The following is a 21,486-nucleotide window of genomic DNA, read 5'->3' on the forward strand; positions in this document are numbered from 1 at the left end:
TGAAAACTGAATCAGAAAGTTCCTTTATCGAATCATTCTGGGTTCCATCTTTGAACACTTCTTTTGCCATCCATCCCCAAAGATTTTCAATGGGATTGATGTCCGGAGAACATGCTGGATGATCTAACAATTCTATATTATTTGAAGAAAAGTATTTTCGTGCTTGTCGAGAAGTGTGTATCGCAGCATTGTCTTGCTGGAAAATCCACTTTCTTCCACACAGACGTGGACCTTCAGTCCTGATAGAAGCATTTTCAAGCATTGAAATGTACTTCAATGATGTTTGTCGGACTTTCACTACTTGCAACTTTAGGGTCCCAGCTGACGAGGAAGCACTCCAGATCATTAAAGACCCTCCTCCACTATGCCGAGTTGAAAAAGTCTTTTGGAGCAAATTTTTATCATGCCAATAGTGTTGAAATCCATCTGGACCATCTAGATTAAACTTTTTCTCATCGGAGAAAATTACATTTTCCCACTTCTCTTCATCCCAAGTCTGGTATTTGGCGGCATATTTAAGTCGGTTAGTTTTGTGCTGTTCAAGAAGACGTGGTTTCTGTAGTCGCTTTAAATGATTGAAACCCTTCATTTTCAGATGCCTTCTGATGGTTTTAGGACTGCATTCTGCTGCTGTTTGGCTTTTCAATCGACTTGAGCTCATACTGGAGTTTGTTTTTTTTTTTAACTTCTTCGGATACGGCGATTCAGTGATGGGGTTATTTTTTTGGTCCACCTGGACTCTTTTTGTGCCCATATTGATCTGGATTTCTTTAAAAATTTGTGATGACCGTTTTGCTACGATTTACTTCATTTGCAATGGATCTATGGGAGAGTCCACCCCTATTAAGCTCAAAGATCCTTCCTCTCTCAAACTCTGATAATGGTTTCTCTTTTGCCATTTATAATTTAGTAAGATGTTTTTTATCCACTAACAAGTTGCTTTTAGTAACATAGAAAGCTTTTCGTATTCATTTTTTCAAAACTAGCCGATTTTATTAAAATGGTCTTATCATTTTGACCAGGTGAAAATGTTTGGGTTTTTTTTTAAATAATTATTAAATCAGGGTTAAGGTTTCGAATGAAGCAGATTTCATTTTTTTTTTTTTTTTCCATCATATTTTCCCTTTTGCCAATGGTTTCAACCATTTGTTTGATTAAAAATTCGATAATATGTGTAAACGCTTACTTTCTTAAGTGGTCTTATGATTTTGACCAGGACTGTATATAAAAGGCAAAATGTGTGTGATCATTTTATATGTCTCGCAAAGGCTTTTTCCGACGCCATTCTCGGGGGGGGGGGTACTATAGCTTAGAACTATTTATATACCCCCTAGATAATAATATCTAGGAATTGGGAACGCCGGTCGCCTCTAGATTTATTTACATCGATTTTTACAAAATTATTGCTATTTCAGCCCGTCTTGTGTTCATTCAGCTTTTTTGTATAAAACCGAAACTAATTCAAAGCTAAGGCACCGTGGCAATAGCACCAGGAAATGTCCAGAAGCAATCAGCAAACTCCTTATATCAGACAATTGCTATTCAATCTGGACAATGGGGAGCTGGTTTCCCCCCTCCCCAACATCTTGGGGAAAAAACCAGTCAAAGTTGGGTAAACAAACCCAAAACTGCCCTGCAGCAAAAGTTAATTCCGTGACTTCTATTTGACCTCATTGATAAGGTCAAATAGAAGCAGCAGAGTTAACTTTTATTGCGACCACGTGTCAATTCTGTTTTTGATACTTAATTAAATTCAAACATGTTTCCATTAGTATTTCGCGGTGGCCCAATGGTTAACGTCGCATTTTTTTTTTTTTTCACACTTTAATTTCCAACTTTGCCTCAAGGGTTCGGGTTCGATCCTCATACTTACCAAAACTTTTTTTTTATTTTAACCCCCCACCTTCAGAGTTTTGATTTACCCAAAACCACGCACACCTCCAAACACCCGGGCAAGGCCGGGTACCACCCGCTAGTCTTTTATAAATAGAAATTTTGTCCGTCACAAATTTAATAATTTTATAATAAATACATTGCAGGATTTGTCCTATTTCGAAATATTAGGGATCTTAATTACTTTTAGAAATGTTAAATACTGCATAAATAGTAAGTCGTCATCATCATCATCATCATCTCGTATGAATCCGAAGATTCCATTGTTGGCATTGGTTTCCCCGATATTTTTCTAGTCAACATTCTTTATAGAAAGACATCGGGTACTTACGGAAGAAACTACGAGAAGGTTACCAAGTGATTTTTGTGGAACGAACTTGGAACACCCAGATCGTCAGTCCGTTTCGTTAACCACTTAACCACCATCACTTCCTATTAATAGTAAGTAATAAATTCCCAACAAATAAAGCCGATACCATAGACATTTTATTTTTATAGAGCTTAAAACATTACCATAACAAAATTAATATAGCGTTGTTGTGACGTCATAGAGTTATGATTTACATCATGTTTAAAAATATGAATTAATACATCAACGATACAGAAAAAAAAAAATTAATTGGTAAACACTATAAATAGAGTGCAGCAGCGGTCGATGTTTACACATCAATACACAAAATCAAACTTTAAGAACGTTTTGAATTGTCTTCCCTTGTTCCGAGAAGCAGTCTTCAAAAAAAAAAAAAGGAAAACAAAAAATGTCCTCAAAAGCTAAAATACCCAGGTGCCGTTATTTTATATATATTTTCGATTTTTCGGTTGTTAACTATACTGAATGAATGCATACATATTGTTTGTTTGATTTTTTTTTTAATTTTGTTTTTTTTTGTTTTTTTGTTTTTTTTTGCATTTTACCTTTGCTTAATTTATTAATTGATTTTTAATTGTAATTCTTATTTTTTATTTTTTTAGTTACTTACCATATTGGTGGTCACAAGGTCCTGATAATGCTTCTTCTCCTGATGGGTAAGATGCCTATTTTACAAGTATTTTGATGGAAGGTGGTCTGACGAACTCCAAGCCCTTATGACGTAATACCCCCCCACCCACAACTAACCCGACAAGCAGCAAAATCCCACTCCTATGCTGTAGAGATCCCTAAATGCCGGACAGCCTTCTACTCAAAGATTTTCTTCGTTCAAACTGCTAGACTTTGGAATTCTGTTCCGGGTCCCTGCTTCTCCAACTGTATTGACATGCAGAAGTTCGAGTGTAATGTGAACAGACATCTTGCTGCTCAACTCCCTGCATAGTATCCCTGCAAATTATGTCCCAAATAGTAGCTCTTACGGCGCTTCTACACTATTAGGACGAAATTTTGTAGTCGATAAATGGAGTTTTCAGATAAAAAAAATAATGGTTTCTACTGATTTTTTTTTTTCTTTTGCCAATTCTAATAAATTACAATGGTAGTTTCCAAATTATACAGTCGAAACTACCTGAATATTACTGAATTATTAAAAAAAAAAAACTTTAATCGTATTAGCAGGTGAAAACTTGCGGCCATCTTGTTTAAATCGAAACGGAAAATTGCCTCCCTTTTGAACTCTCCTATGTCTTACGATTGTTTTCATCAAATTCTATTTTTTATTTTCTTTAATAAATAATTTTCTATCTTATCGATTTTCGTAATTTTTTTTATACAATCATCTTTAAAATACGAGGAATACGTAGATACCATTGTTTTCATGTGAAATTCAGTATTATGATTTCCGAAATTTTGTCTTAATAGTGTAGAAGCGCTACGCTTACATCTAAATACCACTGTTCCTTGTTTGAGCTGAAAAAGATGGTTTCATTGGGGTTTTTTTTGGTCTCTTTTTTTTTTTTTTTTTATTATTATTATTATTATTATTATTGTTGTTGTTGTTGTTGTTTTATTATTAGTAGTAGTATTGTTGTTATTGTTATTATTATTATTATCATCATTATTATTATTGACTGACTAGGAATTTTCATACAGGCTATCATTAACGAATTCTTTTTGCAAATAACTTGTGGTATTCCCTGGAGTTTGACTGACAATAAGTCTTCCCAGATTTCCAGTAATCTCCACCTCTTTCGATACCATTTGCAAATTAATTTGTGTTATCACAACGACTACTTACCATTGATTTCTCATTGGTAGCGGCCATTGGTCTTCACTGGAATTTGAGTGGCAATAAGCCTCCCCAAGGTCCAAGTCCTCTTTGCACTCATCCAGTGGAGGCCTGGTTAATGCTTTCTCTCCACGGTCTTTCCATCCACCTTCACCCTTTGACTATTTGTGTGCGGTATCAGTCGTGCTAACGCAAGATTTTTTTTTTTCTAAGAGAGAACAATAATAATAAAAAGATTTTTAACTCCAAAATTTAATCACCATTGACTGGAAAATAGCACAAAGAAAACAATGCTAAACATAGTCACAACTCTTCTGTCAATATAATAATATGCTAAGGCATTTCGTGTTCGTACGTATGTTATCCCCTTTCACGCATTAAAAAACGAATGACTTTACTTTATGAAAACAAACTACAAGAATACTTTATATTTTTCCCCGCCGACTTACAACAGAAACCTCTAAAACTATTGATTAGACTCACACCAAATTTAGTATAATGAACTCTTGAAGTACCCAAAATTAAGAATACTAACTATGATTCTTAAAAAAAAAAAAAAAAAGCCTTAAGACCCTCTTCATAAGCTAGACTTATAACCGCACGTTTTATTAGAAGATGTGGGGGATCGGAGTAGACAAAAAAACATTGTCTTTTTTTTTTTTTTTTTTGAATATGAATTCTTGGATAATCCATTTTTTTCAACTGATGGAAGCTGTTCTAGGTAAAAATACTTATTCTGGCTAGGAAGATTGTTAATATAGAGACGTTTTCTTCATTGGCAAGTTAAAAGAGTAACTCATATTATTCAGATTATTCGGACTACTGTCCTCATTTTGAGTGTTATTTTCACAACATTTCCATCGATGTAACCTACGACTTTCTTCAGGTGTCAAACTCTGGTATCTTACTGCTGAACTTGGACCTTTCATTTAGGGGTAGCATGCTTTCATTCCATCAACTGAGTAGACTGTCCTAAGTAATTCGCAATTGTATGCCTTAGTATGTAACCCACACTGAGGATTGAACCTTCAATCTCTAGAAGAGTGTAATTTTACAACTGAATTTTACCAAGTACTTTATCCACTATGCTACGAGTCCTTACGAAAATTCCAGAAACATAAAACAGAAAACTCAGAAACCATTGAATAGAATTGCACCAAATTTAATTTTGGTGTGGGTGTTAAACAAACTTTATTAATTTTATTTATTGCGGACTATTATCCTCATCTTTTCTTAGTGACGTTTCATGACGTTTCGGCCAACTATTCCTCTGGCCTTCGTTAGGTGGTAACCGCGACGGGATAGGAACTCTGAATCTCCTGACTACATCGACTGCAATTACTGCCTTCTGTAGTTACTGCTGTCTCACCACGTTTTGGCCAAGTAAGCCTCTGGCCAGCTTTGGGTAGGATTGAAACCGCTATCTTCAGACAATTCTCACCTGGAACCATAGAGATTCAACATCTCTATCAACTGCGCCACGGGCCCAAAGGGCAATCAAGGTTGAAGTTTTTGGTGTTAATAAATTCATGTTTATTTATTATCTGATCTTCCATGGTCGGGTCTGTACCGAATGGTATATATTATTATTATTTTTTTTTAATTGGAATTCATTATTGAGATGAGTATTATTTGTTAATTTTATTTATTACGGACTATTATCCTCATCTTTTCTTAGTTGTTTCACGACGTTTCTGTTGAGACGACAACGACTGCAGAAGACAGTAATTGCAGTGGATGCAGTCAGGAGATTCAGAGTTCCTATCCCGTCGCGGTTACCACCTGACGAAGGCCAGAAGAATAGTTGGCCGAAACGTCGTGAAACAACTAAGAAAAGATGAGGATAACAGTCCGCAATAAATAAAAATTAATAAATAATACTCATCTCAATAATGAATTCAAATTTTAAAAAAATAAATTAATTAATTAAACAAACTTGTTTTTTTAGTTTTCCCTTTTGGTACTAACTCTAAATTTGAGTTTTTGAATAATCCATCTAATCTTTGGCCCGTTTTTCAGAAATCATGTTACAACTGTCACTGCGACTCTGATGAATGCTGTCCTTGGTAAAGTGCTCAGCTTAATTCTGAACAATGTCAGCAACCCAAATGCCACATGGATGAACCGAATTGCATGTAAGTTTATTAATATTGTATTTCTCTTGTGCCTAAAAAGAATGACGACATACTGATATACGAAAATATAACAATATATCTTCATTATTGGTGACGGCGATTGATGGTTGATTGTTTCTATCTACTTGCCTCCCCACGAGGGCAGAGTTAGACACCAAGGTCGTTTTTGTAATGTGGAGAAAAGGAACAAAAATAAAAATTGTCTCAGTCGTGAAGGATTTCTCCTCCACTAACCGAGAACAAAAAATTGAAGTGTAGCATCAGAACAGATGCTACACTTTGAAATATTAAATCCTTTATTCAGGCTAAAAATTAACATGAACAAAACACTTAGGCACAAGGACAACTCAAAAAGGGGGAAAATGGAAGTCGTTGGTTATCCTTGTCACTCCAGAAGTAAACAAAAGTTTCTCTTAGCTAGTATCTTCTTCCACCATAATACCGCATTCACCCTTTCGGTACTGGGGGACGTCCTACTTAGAACCCAATTGTTGAAAACATTTTTTATTGTCGTGTAAAAACAAAAAAAGATAACAATAATGGTAAAATAATTCATTTGTGTCGAGGTTGGGGGAAGAAAAAATACAAAAGTGGTTGGTAGGACCCTCCCAACCCCGTCTAGTTGATCCAAGACCAAGCAGACTACTATGCACGGGAATTCGATGGGTTGATTCGTAAACCAACCATGATATCCATTTCGAGTTGTTATTCTATAACCATTTGTGACAAACCTGAAACACCTCCTTGAGACAGCATTGTCACTGTAGCCACACCTCAATGGCATTTTATTCAGTGATGGCAGTTTCACTGAATTGGTCTGACTTTGGTTTCAGTTGGTAACACCTGTGTGTACATTTTGCTAAAAATAAACTTTATTGGCGAAAATTCGGACTTTAACAACAACAGCAAAAAAAAAAATAAAATAAAAATGATTTTATCATTTCGCAACATTTTCAGGTTTTCAATTTTTTCTCATTTAAACTCATAAAAAATGTTTTTTAAAATGTGTGACTTTCTATTGCTTAAATTTTGTGCTTAAACCAAGCGACTACACACACGGATCTTAAACAGCGCCGATACAAGACGTATTTTCTCTTCAGGAGACTTTGACCTCTTACAATAACATTATGAAGGAAAAAGGGGGGGGATACTTAATCGGACTGACATCTTGATAAAGCCAGGTTATTGGCGAAAATTCGGACTTTAACAGTAACAACAACAAAAAAATAAAAATGATTTTATTATTTCACAACATTTTCAGGTTTTCAAATTTTCTCATTTAAATTCAACATTTAACTTATCTTTTTGACAATCGATCATGTTTGTTGTTTCTTTCCATGTTTCTGGTGTCAGGTTCATAATTTTTATTCAAATTACTTTTTGATACATCCGGTAATTATTTTATATTGTTTCTTGTATATCATCACAAGGTACACTTATCAAAATTATTTCTCAGTACACACTGCCTGAGCATCTAACATCAATAATTAAGTACTTTTAACTATTACTTAGTAACCACTCATGAATGTTGTTCTGGGTAAGTAGGTCATAGTATTTGTGCATGATGCCAGTAATAAAATAAATAAATAAATATACAAAATCTTCCATAGTTTTTTATTGCCTTCTTACGTGTCGGCTTTATTATTTTCTTCATTAATTTCATTAACCGCCTCCTTAAGTAAGACACTTTATCAGATCTCCCAAACTAACGTACTGTACACACAATAACCCTTATCCTCGAGTGGATTCCGGGTCTTGATAAGTGGTGACTACCTTGTAAAAAATTTTTTTTAAATTTAGTTTTTTTTTTTTTTTAATTTCAGCCCGGGTGCAGCCAATCATTGGTAATTCCACGCCATATATGGTAGAGGAACATTTCCTCCCAATCGCCAAGAAGATCCAGAGTTGCGCAGAAGAAGTCGAAACCAACGAGAAACGACTTTCTGACAGAAGAAGTACAAGTGAAAATCCAGATTTAGAAGGTGAACTTCAGGAAGTGAGTAATTAAAAATTATTTAACTTCTCTACAAATCGAACCCTAAACCCTCCTCAGCATATCCACTGTCAACATACCCCTAAAATAGAAAGGTACAAGCGCATATTTACCTAGATAAACGAAAAGAATTTTTTCAACATAATCTATTAGGTCCATCTTTATTATGTTTCTCTTATTTTATCTATCTATCTATCTATCTATCTATCTATTTATCTATCTATCTATCCATCTATCTAATCTATTCTATTCTATTATAAAAGGAACTCTGTGTATGTGTGCGAGTTCGTTCCCTCTGGACTCCTAAATGGCTGGGCCGATTTGGGAGAAATTTCACACAAATGCATTTTATATGCCTGGCAGTGTTCTTTGATAGATTTTGTATCAGAATGTCTTTGATAAATATTGATAATCGATAATCGAAAAAGGACAAGATATTCTAGTAAAAAATATAATAAATTTATAACTTAAAATATTGCAGCATTAAGATTTTTTAAAATTAAATTTATAACATTATATAATCAGTTCTTCAAATAGTATTGAATAGTATTCAAATAGTATTATAATTATTATAGATCATATTCTTTTAATATTTTTAATGGTGTAATGGAAACATGTTATAAGGTATTTGCAGCTTTTCTTCCAATTTTCGAAATTTAATCATGTCAAAATGCACTTTATTTCCTTGTGATGGATTAATTGTTGTTATTTCTGCTGATGAGTTAAGGGCAAAATAAATTCACTTATTGATATAATAATTAAGTGATTGATTTTGTGCTATGAAGCAGATACTGTCAAAAATTGTAAATGTCAACTGAATTAAAGGAATAAATGATAAGATGGTCAACATCATGAATATCATATATTGTTCTGCAATAGTATTGAGCACCTTCTTCAAGTTTTACGATTTACCAGTTCTGCTATATATATATATATATATATATATATATATATATATATATATATATATATATATATATATATATATATTATGATAGATCATATTCTTTTAATATTTTTAATGTAAATCTTATCATTGTAGCATCTTGTGATTAATTCCTCCTTTTTTGCTCTCAGCTCTACAGCATTTTGGTGAGAGATTTGTATGCATTCTACCCGTTGCTGATCAAATATGTTGACCTGCATCGTTCCAGTTGGTTGAAAAATCCGATCGTTGCAGCTGAGGAACTCTTTAACTCAGTGGCGTACATTTTCACGCTTTGGTCAAGATCACTTGTAAGTTTTTCGCCTTTCTTCTCTCGTCAAATTACAAATGCTATATTTCTCCTGTGCTTTAAAATAACGACAACACGCTAATATATAGAAACACAGGGTGGAACGATAAAAATGTCGCCCTAAAGAAAACAACATTACAGATTTATTTTTAAACTTTTATTGAAAAAATCAAGCCAGGCAACTTGATTATGTAGTAGAGCTGACATCTATTCAATGTAGCCGCCTTCAGCCTCAATCACCGTCCTAATACGGGTCCAGAACTGGGAGATGCCTTTTGCACACACGCTGGAGGGAGCTCGGCAAATACTCAGCAGATGGCAGCGATCAGGCTGGCTTTGGTATTGTGGGAGGTCATGTTGGTGATGTTCTCAATGTATGACCAAGCGAAGTATTTCTGCGGGTTAAGGTTGGGGGAGGCGGGAGGGTGGCAGTGAGAGAAGGGCACAAAGTCGTAACACTTCTTCTGAAGCCAAGCCTGTGTCTCTTTGGACTTGTGGGCCGGCGCCGAGTCATGCTGCCACATCTAGGGGCTGTCAGCGGCCACCTGATTGCAGCAGGGGATCATCACGCTCTTCAACACATCCAGGTACACTTTGTAGATGATTTTTAAGCCGATTTTGAAGATGTGAGGTGTTATGATGTGGCTCTCACTTGAAATCACAAGCAAAGACCATAACCACAAAGCTGTGCCCTCAAACATTGAACCATCCAGATTTGCACTTTGAGGGTGCTGGCAATGGTCCTGTTGTCATAACTTGAATCAGTAGAGAGCATGAGTTGTACAACGGTGCATCTCCACTCTTACTCATTGAACATTGTGTCACTTTCAGACATGATAGAAAGCTCCTTACACTCTTGGGATTTGTACACAACTAGCCAACTAGTAGATGGTCTGCAACAAAAAAAGAAAACCGGTTTTCATCAAACGGAAATGGAATCATGTCATCTTTTCTATGGCAGCAATTTTATCATTCCACCCTGTATAACAATGTATCTTTATTGTCGATAACAGTTTCGGGTAGTTGGTTATTAGGAGGAAGATGAACACGAGAGAATTTAAAAGGTTGACTCCTCTTTTATCTAAATCGTCAACCAACAACAATATCCCTTTTGTTTGTTATGATATAACCATTTGTGACCACCTAAAATACCCCCTTTGGATTGCATTGTCACTGTAGCTACACCCTATGAGCATTTTATTTGGCCATTGTCGTTTCACTGAATTGATCTGACTTTGGTCTGACTTGATTACACCTGTGTAACCTTTTGCCGAAAATGATCTTTCAAATATCATACTTTTAACTTTTGACAATCGATCAAGTTTGTTGTTTCTTCCCATGCAAGTTCATAATTTTTAATCAAATGACCTTTTAGTTTTGATAATTATTTCATGTTGTTTTTTTTATTTGTCGCTAGGTGTACACTTCACTTTTGTCAGAATGATTTCTTGGTACATACGGTCTAGATATTAAACAAGATGTCGGTTCATAATTTTGGCACATTTGATAATTATTTTGTTATTTCTTGCAAGGTACATGCTTTTGTCCAAATGAATACTCGGTACACATTGTGTAGATATTTAACAAAAAGAGGAGTAAAGTATGGAATAGTTAACAATCGAAAACTCATAAATAAAAACTACAAATAACTTATACCAAATGCAGTATAATCAAATTCTTTATCGACTCAAATATTTTTAACATGCAGGAGCTTTGTAAGATTTCTGATTTCAGAATTTTATTTCAATAAAAGCTGTCCTATCAACACACGAAAAATAAAAATAATCACCAAGATGATTACTTAGTTCCACTAAACTTGAAGTTGCAGTTTTACAAGGGTTTTTGTCTTGGGGATTGCCACTCGGACTTGGGGTTAGTAGTAGGGAAGTAATTTTTTTTTTTTTACTATTTTTTTCATAAAGAACCGCCCCCTGCCATTTCAGTGAAATAAACTTAAGATCTTGGCAACTATTTTCATTTTTGTGTGTCAATAAGAGTGTTTTATATTTATATTATAGACTTTTACCTTAAAATGAACAACAAATAACTCCATTATATTTTTGCCATTATTATTTTTGTTTGTTTTTCATATGTATTATTACAGAGCTAATTCTCTATTAATTATTATATTGTACCTAATATATACTAGTGATTTTAAAAGTTAAAAAAAGTGACTTGTGTGCCATCAGATAGAATTAAAATCAAAACATTTAGCACTTCAGCCGTCCTTCTACCAATGTAGCTACCGAGAGATAGGCAAGAAAGATGTTAAAATGTTTTTGACTCATAGTGGGGGTATGCCACTAATGATTTCGCCGATCGTTTATATAACCACAGTCACAATAATCAACAAATCAGAAGCTTCAAAAGTTATTATAAAAAATTGTCGAATTTTGGATTCAATCAGTTCGCCGTCGCCTCTGTCACGAAACAACTCAAGATCGAGACTGCATTGATTCTTCACCGCCATCTTTGTTACTAGGAATTACTTAACACTCAAGATTGGGACTGCATTGATTCTTCGCCGATTTGATTTACTGCCGCCATCTTTGTTCAACATAATGTCTCAGCACTTAACAAAAGATTTAATATAAAATGTCATGAAGAAATGAAATGAATTTGAGCATGCACTGAAAGAAGTAAAAATATGTCAGCAAGTTGGAATGAACATTTTGCATTTCAACTTGCCGATATATGCCTGTACGCGTTATTCATCCATCCAAACAAAGATTTTACTTGTTATAAACTATCCTTGGTGTGTGATTACTATTTCCTGTTAATTTCAGCCTTCTGTGATTAGTAGTTTAAGAGCTCATTGGTTAAAGTATTTACACACAGACAGACAAACACACATACTGTTTTATTTATATAGATTTTTTTTTTCTTCAATTTCTTTTGTTTTTGTTTTAGTTGTTCAAACGAGAAGAGCAAAACTTTGTATCTCAAAATGAAATTGACAACATGGCTTTGATTATGCCGAGCCAAGCCAAGGGCCTGTCCGTGGTGAAAGACGGCGACGACAAACGATCATCAAATCACAGGAAGAAGGACAAAAAACGACTCGAAGCACACAACAGCCTTAACGTGGCCTGCCTGAAACGTCTCTTCCCCATTGGTCTGAGCTTCTTCAGTGGACGAGAACAAGAACTGCTCCAACATACGAAAGAGAGGCTCATAAAAGTACGTAAAAAATATCCTCCTGGTATTGACATCACATGACAAACATTTTTTTTTTAAATTCTTTGCTTTAATCTTCTGTTTAGTACTAAGAAACTAGATAATTGGCTCCCATCAGTCTTCAGAAACAACAAATACCCTCTGTAAAGATACTTTTGAGTGTGTGTTGAGAGGGGGGTATTGTAAAGCAAGAGTTGCACAAGCCCTAGCACATGTCTCCTGAAATGAAATTGCTCGTGTCCAGTGATAAGATGAAATCCAAAATGACTAAAACCAATGCAAATAATTAGAGAGATATTCCCAAGTGGTTACCCGTTTAGTACTGGCGGGGAAGAACGTTGCTTGATAAGATGACAGACTTAAGATAAAACATACCTTTAATGGTGATGTTATGAAATATTATTCAGAAAATAATCTATTACATAAATCTCAGTTGTCAGTTAGTGTGTATGTGTGTGTGTGTGTGTGCGTTTGTATGTCCAGCTAAATTAAAATAAAAAGCAACTGATTTTTTTATAATTGTAATGCTTATCCTTGAGTCGCTTTTAGCCTTGATAAGCGGTGATACGTTAGTAAAATAAAAATAACGTAAAAAAATAGAAAGAAAAAGTAATGATAAAATAAGAATAATAATAAAAATGGAAATAAAAACGATAATGAAAATATTACGTTGCTCAGAAAGTAATGACTGATTTCAGAGTTCATAATAACTTGTCTCCTCACACGAAATCGATCTTGAATGTAGGGAAAATCCAGCTACTTAAAAAAAAGCGGGGTGGGGGGGAGCTCTGTATCTGTACTTCCCTTGATCGGTGAGAGAGGGGTCCTTTTAAATTGAGGCAAGTCGATGATTCGGTGTCAAACATTTTTTCTTTGATTTCATGAAAAAATTTTTTCGATTTGCCTATTTGCTTGAGATGGTCAGACGTAATTGAAACACTGATATCATGTGCCTTAAGATAGTTTTTTTAATACTTTGATGAGCGATTTGTTCAACAATTGCTTTCAAACGTTCATTTTTAAGAGTGCAGAACCGTCCTATACCTTCTTCATGGTCATGCCTATCATTAGTACAATATATATATAGTACAATTAGTACAATATATATATATATATATATATATATATATATATATATATATATATATATATTGTATTTTGTGTACAGAAAGTTGTTAGATGAGATGTCATTGGTACCGTCGGTTTAAAGCCCGATGATAAGGACCGTTTTAGATATACATATCAAGCTCCCTTCAACCAATACTCATCTCAAAGAGATGAGTATTGGTACCGTCGGTTTCAAGCCCGATAATTAGGGCCGTTTTTGATATCCATATCAAGTTCTCTTCATCTCCAACTTTCTGTACACAAAAATACAATCTAACAACTTTCTGTACACAAAATACAAAATATAAATACGCTCTTATTTTTCGGATTTTTCTTTTAATTGAGCACTTTGCTGGATTTCTTTTTCCAAAAAAAAAAAAAAAAAAAACACATATATATATATATATATATATATATATATATATATATATATATATTCATTTGGTTACGTTCAAAATACATGGGCGATCGTTCCGAGGTTACCTTCTTGATCTCTTAGACGCTTTATACCGAATTTAACTATTGTTTAAAAAAAATCAACAAAAAGTCGACATTACTATGATGTAACTTAGATGGATGTGCAAACCAATTCCATTAGTTTTATACATCTCGATGGACTGCTAGTTGCGCCATAAATTTCTTCTTTACCAATGTTTTGGATTTTGATGAGTTTGGAACGTCTTTTATAACACTAAATATAACAGTCATCTCCAAACCTTGTCATGTATAGACTAGGTTTTCATAAAATAATAAATTCCAATATAACATACCAGACTCACCCTGATAAAATAATTACTTGATTTAAAAATGGCAGAATTATGAAATAAATAAAAATTTGATATTAATAAATTTATTTTATTAAAAATGGCGGAATTATGAAATCAGGAAAAGGAGGTTTCGATTTTTCAACGAAACGAAATGATATGATGAAAGGGCCAAAAAATTAAAATCACTGATTATCGGTCCTCAAATTTTTTTCATGAGCATTGGTAAAAAAGGAGACATGAATATTTTAAATTTGATTCTAAAATAAAAGATTAATAAATATGGGTATTAAAAATGTACGGTTAGATAGATAAGTTAAAATTTACGTAAGTAAAATGCTAGGATAGAATTTTTTTTAATCTAATTTTCATTTATTATTTTGTTTTTGTGGATTTTGTTTATTTTTTATCCTCTCATTTTGTTTTTTATTTGTTACATTTTGTTTAGTTTTTATCCTATAATTTTTTTTTATTTGATAAATTTTGTTTATTTTTTATCCTATCATTTTGTTTTTATTTTGTGAATTTTGTTTATTTTTTATCCACATATTTTGTTTTTTATTTTGTGAAATTTTGTTTATTTTTTATCATAATTTTTTTTATTTTTATTTGATAATTTTTTCTACAATTTTTTTAGATAATCTTTTTCCACTTTTTATTTCTTCTTCTTTTTTTAATTTCTTTTTCTTTTTTCTTTTTTTCTTTCTCCTCGTGTAACTATTATTTCTTTCTCTTTTTTATTTCCTTTGTTTTTATTTATTCTCTTCGATTGATGATTTCGATAAACAAGCAAAATGAGATGATATTGAACTCATACATATTGTTTTTTTTTTTTGTTGTTTTTTTTGTGGTTTTGGTTTGTTTTGTCTTTTCTTTTTTTTTTTTTCAGACATTTTTTTCTACTGTTTCGTTTGCGATAAAATTAATTATATTTTGGAATTTTGTAAATTAGGATTGACAATTTGGATTATTTGGACTATACAGAATACTGTTCTCATCTTGGATGATACCCTCAACATTTCAGCCGATGTAACCTCTGGCCTTCTTCAGCCTCATTGAACTCGAAAATATGTATAGAATTGCAAATGAAACCCTATATTTAATCCATAAGAGTGGCTTGTTCTCATTCTATCAGCCAAGGGCCCGAAGTGCAACTGATAATCAGTTCTAACTGACAGTCTTCTGGAGGTTGTAGGTTCAATCCTCAGTACCAGCAGTACTAAGAATACAATTGCACATTACTTCTACACAGTCATGGCTGACAGAACAAAAACAAAGTATCCCTATGGATTAAATAAATGGATTCTGTTCGAAATTCCATACAGATTCTTGCATTCAACATACAGATTCCAGAATTCAATGAGATGCACCCAAACAAGGTCTGAGGTTACATCGGTTGAAACGTTATGAGAATAATTGAAAACATTAGTCCGAATCGTCGAAATAATTCAGATTTCATTTTAATCTGTGAATTGATTTTTGACTTCTTATTGCATGTGTACTCATGTTGCATGAAATTTTTTTAAATTTTATTTTATGATTTTATGATTTTATGATTTTATGATTTTATGATTTTAATCCAAAACAAATTAAAACAAGAAATAATAACATTTCAAACCTGAAATGAAGCAAAAAATTATCGTTTTTTTACTTTCAATTGTTTTAAAAATAAATTTAAAAAAAATAAACTTTCAACATTTCATTCTTTTACTTTATAAATATTTTTTAAAATCTTCTAAAAAAAAAAAATATATATCGAACAAAAGGAGAAAGCTTATCTACTGGTCGTACGTTGATTTGTAAAGTAATAACAGCCGATTTACTTACGACAACAGTTGATTTCGATTAATCGATCATAAAGTGATGCAGAAATAAATATATGTTTTTATGATTTTATTTGGTGCTTGCATTGGTGAACTTTTAAACTAACACATTTCAGGTGAAAACATTATTAGGTGCTGTGTTATGTCTAAATTAGTATGAATTAAAAAAAAAACTACAAAAAATGATCCCGAAAAGAAAAAAAAATGCTAGATTTATTTTTAACAAAAAATCATCCACAATTGCGGTTGGTTTAAAAATGGCGGACCCTTAATTGAATTCAATTTAAATCAAGGGAGATAAGTCAGTTTGTTATACTAAATTGGCTGTACAGCTCTTCCACATTAAAACATACAATAAAACTCGATAATTTGATGAATTCTATTTTTTATTTGTAGTTATTTTTATCACTGGACCATTTCTTTTGTAATTTTTGGAATTTATACTAATTTCGCCATGACACATGAGTATGTAGTAATGTTTTCACCTGAAATGCATTGGTTTAAAAGTTCACCAATATAAACAAGCACCTTTTTATTCATATTCGATATCTCCAAAAAAGATTTATTTCACAAAATGGACAAGTTACATCTCATGGTTTTACTAATTGAATGCGTCATTGTTTAATTGAGATGCCTCGAGGATTGCTTTGGTAGTGGAGGGATCTTATTTTCTTTTGTTATTTAAAAGGTTTATAACCATCGGTTCATTTCCTTTTCTTTTTATTTTTCACACTTTGTCTGAGTTAGTATGTCTTAAAGCAGGGGTCTCCAAGCTATGACACGTGGGCCAGATCCAGAATCTTTAATCTAGCCTGAAGAGCTCTTATGGAAAACATAAAAATATTCAGGAAAAATTAAAAAAAACTAAAATGTGTGAAAATAGCTTGGTGCTTTTTCTTTTTATTCAGAAAATAATTAAAAGCTTTGCTAAAAATACAACTAATGAGCAAAACACATCCGGGTCTTTTTTTTTTTTTTTTTTTTTCATTTTGGCCCACTTAGCTCTAAAACGTTAGCAATGTGGCTCTCTGTTTGAAAACTTTGGAAACTCTTGCCTTAGAGGGTAAAGTGTCAGGAGAAAGAATAAAATAAAAGAAGGACTTTTTATTATTGGGAGTGGGGTTCTTATTTAATATTCAACCTAATTTTTTAAAATTACAGAAAATGCAGAAAAATCTTTATGATGTAGATATCTGTCACATAATTAAAATATAATCCAAAAATCACGTAAATTGATCAAGTAGTTTTATTCTTAACTAATAAAATCAAATTTTATGGACATCTGAAAGTAACTATTTTGCTCGCCATTCTGAAAATAAAATATCAAGAAACAAGGAGAGATAACTTAACAATCATTCATAGTTACTACATTTATATTATAATGCAGACAAATTCTTATTAATCGCTTTAAAATGATTTTCTTTATAAAAATATAAATACTTAATCAATTTACGTGATTTTGGAATATGACATTTACATCATAAAGATTTTTTTTCGGTATTTTCTGTAGTTTTTTTTTTTTTTTTAATTAGATTGAATTCTCAAAAACAAAAAAAGAACCGGAAATAGTTACACAGTTTTTAAACTCTTTCTGTTTTCTTGTTGGTGAAAGGTAAAAAAAATATCTCAAGAAGACATTTACTTCCAAATAAACTAATAACGTGATATCTCATGGTTTTCATTAGAGTACTGCTTAATTCCTAATCCCTATATTAGCTGTTTCAAGAATTTTATAGATCTAGTGGTGAAAAGTGCTAGGGATATTATTTTTTCTTTGCCAATTTTTACTTAAATTTAAAAGTTAAAAGAAAAATGTGCACTTGTGCACTAGTACCAAAGTACAACTTTTTTAGTTTTTAGTTGTGACGTTTGGAGAGTACATAGCAGGGGCAGACAACCCAACAAGCTCAACAAGGACAGAAAATTCTATTTTGCGTTATAAGTTTCTTATATTTATTTTAATTCAATAAATGTGTAACAAAAACTTTCTAAATACAAAAAAAAAAAATTAAAAATTTTGGCTTTCTTACAAAATAAAAATGTAATCTCTAATTTGTGATTAAAGATTTCTTATATTTTGTGTTATTAAAATTTTCCTTAATCTATTTAGAAAAAAAAAAAACTAAAAAAAACGCATTTATTTTTGTAAGATTTTCGATTCAATCCTGATATTGCATTTGTCTGCCCTTGCTATGCATTCTCCAACTGTCCAAATTGAAAACCAAAAAACGTTGTAATTTCGCACTAGTGCACAAGTGCCGAAAAGTAAAATAATATTACTGTGTAATTTTAAACAATTCTAGCTAATTATCAATAAATGGTGAAAAATAAAAAAAAAAATAAAGGATAGAAAATTATTTTTTTATCCCAAATTGGTCTCTATAGTTGATTAGTCTGTCTTTGTTTTGTTTATAAAATTATAAAAAGCATCATCAACGACAGCATCGTAAACTGCACTTTACTAACGGTTCATTAAGTACACAAGGTTTTTTTTTACCATGCTTCATATTGTGCATATGCGGCTATTTGCATAATGCTTACATAAATACAAGATGTGTAACAGATTTGAGAACAGATTTGCATGGAAACAATAATGACAAGACTGACTTCTTTACAATTGGATTGGAACCAAAGTAAATAAAATAAAGTGAAATTGTGTGTGTGTATCTGTGTGTGCGTACATTTCCCTACCATATTACTCTGTCAATTTTCGGTCTACAGACTCGAGATTTGACATAAGGGGTATTGAGATTTGGAAAAATCTTTTTAATCGGTTTTTGGCCAGAAATTTGGCTGTCAAAGGGTCAAAGTTCAAAGATTTTACCTTTGAAAACTCTACCAAACTCCTCTGCCAATGTTGAGCCTAAACACTTGAAATTTTAGATGTAGGTTACCTGGACATAACTTTTAATGTATATATACATATGCACATAAAATTCGAACAGTACATAGGACCCGAGCAAAGCTGAGCTGAGCTGCTAGTATATATATATATATAAAATATATTTTAGTCATCGACATACAGACCTGTTTCGTTGTTTCACAACTCATCAGTGCCGCTAGACTAACACCTCTCCCAAGCCGAGGATCGAACCTAGAACCGCCGTGATGACAGTCGGCAGTCCTACCCCCTGACTACGGAATCGGTGGCCGAAATTAAACTGTCCGAACGTCTATTTAAATGTGTGTGTGTGTGTGTAGTGTAGTGTGTATATATGTATATACATATATGGGCGTTTGTGTATGTGTATATTCTTTATAGTTGCAATTTCCTTATTTTGTTTTTGCTGGGAATGGGGCATTCTACCGGATGACCGACATATATATATATATATATATATATATATATATATATATATATATATATATACACGTGTGTGTGTGTGTGTGTGTGTGTGTGTGTAGGGGGGGTCGTTCCAAAAGTAAAACATCCTCTTTTTTTTAATAAAAAAATGGTTAAATAGCTACAAAGATGAGAGTGGTACTATTAAAACGAGCGACATTTTGTGCTCCAGAAGTCAGTTTTTTACATAGTCACCACCATTCTCAATGCACTTTCACCAACAATGGGGATGTGTCTATTAATGGGCGTCTGCAGCGCGCTTTGTCGCTCAGATTTCTGCTGCCACTCTGAAATTAACGAACCCATCTCCTAACTGTGCCGCCATCAACTGCATCCGACTTGCAAACGTTCAACAGGTGTTGATAAATGGTGATCGGTTCAATTTTTTCTGCATGAAAGAATGCAATGATGTTTAGGTTTAGACATGGTCAGTCTGAAAGATAAATCCCTCATTGTAGATATAGCATAATGATATCTTTATTTTAAATATATACATAGTTTTTTTTTGCTTTGTTTTCTCTTTTTATCTCTTTTATAAAGAAAAAATCCTCGATATAGCTCTTGTTAAGTGAGGGAAAAAAATAGGTAGATTGACATTTTTTTTCCTTTTTAAACTGTTGAGTCTATTTCCCACTTTTATGTAACTGGCAAAAATATGCCCTAACCCTAACTTCCGGTGGTGTATTTTTATGAGACTGGGAAGATTATATAATTGTGAAGGAACTACATATAATACACAGTTAAAACAAAATAAATTTTTTGGGACTATTGAAATAATTTTCAAGTAAGTCGAAATAGCTGAGTCGGTAGGAACTCAAACTGAAGATCTCAAAGATTTGGATTCGATTTACAGTCATGACATCCGTATCGTAGATTTTATAGTTTACTATTAATGCAATATTTTTCTATTTCTAATTGGATTTAATATTTCTGATATTTCGAAATAGGATAAATTCCACAATGAATTTATTATACTAAAAAAAACAAAAACTGTGCCTGACGTGCAAAATCCCAATTTTTTTTTATTTGTTTGTTTGTTTACTTGCATCTCGAAGGCAAAGTTGGACACAAGGTCGGTTGTTAATGTATGGGGAAACCAGCTCCCCCCCAAAAGGGCACTCTGTTTAGTAACAAAAAATTTAAAAAAATGTATGTCATGAAGAATTTATCCTCCATTAACCGAGATCAAAAAATGAAATGTAATATCAGAACGGATACTACACATTGATCTTTCAAAATCCCATTTTTTTATATAAAACTAGTCTGTGTGCTCGGCGTTGCCCGGGTGTTTGGAGGTGTGTGTTGAGCAAAAAAAAAAAGGGGGTAGTAGGCAGGCAGGCTCGTACCCGTACCACAAAGGAGGAAAAGAGCATGAAAAAAAAAGTGACGTCTTTGCCGTTGCGTCCATCGCCAAACCGGAAGTGGCGAAGGTTTAAATTAAGGCTAGTGAATCAGAAAAGGGAGATGATTTTCGAAAATATCGGCGAAAAAGCGAACCATCCTTGTAGAAAAGTGCCCAGTTGAAGGTGAAGTAATTAATGTTTTTAGCCAATTTTTCGATATTTGTCGTCCGAAAGGGCGAGCTTCAAAACGATTTCAATTTCGTGAAAATCCGTCGCCTCTGTCAATTTTAGGCAGACATACATACATACATACATACATACATACATACATACATACATACATTTAAACAGACAGGTGAGATTCATATTATAGAAGATAATCTGTCTTCGCATTATGAGTCATGGTAAAAAAAAATAATCGGCCTTGTTTCCTTTCATCATTTTTACTAACACTTGATTATCAAAATATGCACACCTGTATGTAATTCATGTCCACGTATGCAAGCTTGTGTAT

The 21,486-nt window shown here is 32.8% G+C and overlaps 1 protein-coding gene across 17 annotated transcripts in view; it reads left to right on the forward strand.

The window, feature by feature from the left end:
• The window catches only part of LOC145256229 (ryanodine receptor-like), a 936,895-nt gene that overhangs the window by 723,213 nt on the left and 192,196 nt on the right, over window positions 1–21,486 (forward strand). For all 17 annotated transcript variants that reach the window (XM_080114858.1, XM_080114861.1, XM_080114859.1 and 14 more), the window contains 5 exons: window positions 2,866–2,919; window positions 6,072–6,187; window positions 8,011–8,183; window positions 9,258–9,416; window positions 12,326–12,595. In XM_080114858.1, the coding sequence (XP_079970984.1) occupies window positions 2,866–2,919; window positions 6,072–6,187; window positions 8,011–8,183; window positions 9,258–9,416; window positions 12,326–12,595 (772 nt within the window). The remainder of the gene's footprint in view (window positions 1–2,865; window positions 2,920–6,071; window positions 6,188–8,010; window positions 8,184–9,257; window positions 9,417–12,325; window positions 12,596–21,486) is intronic.

The sequence above is a fragment of the Euprymna scolopes genome, chromosome 32, assembly GCF_053919585.1.
Source record: "Euprymna scolopes isolate OS-2025 chromosome 32, ASM5391958v1, whole genome shotgun sequence".
NCBI classification, from domain to species: domain Eukaryota; kingdom Metazoa; phylum Mollusca; class Cephalopoda; order Sepiida; family Sepiolidae; genus Euprymna; species Euprymna scolopes.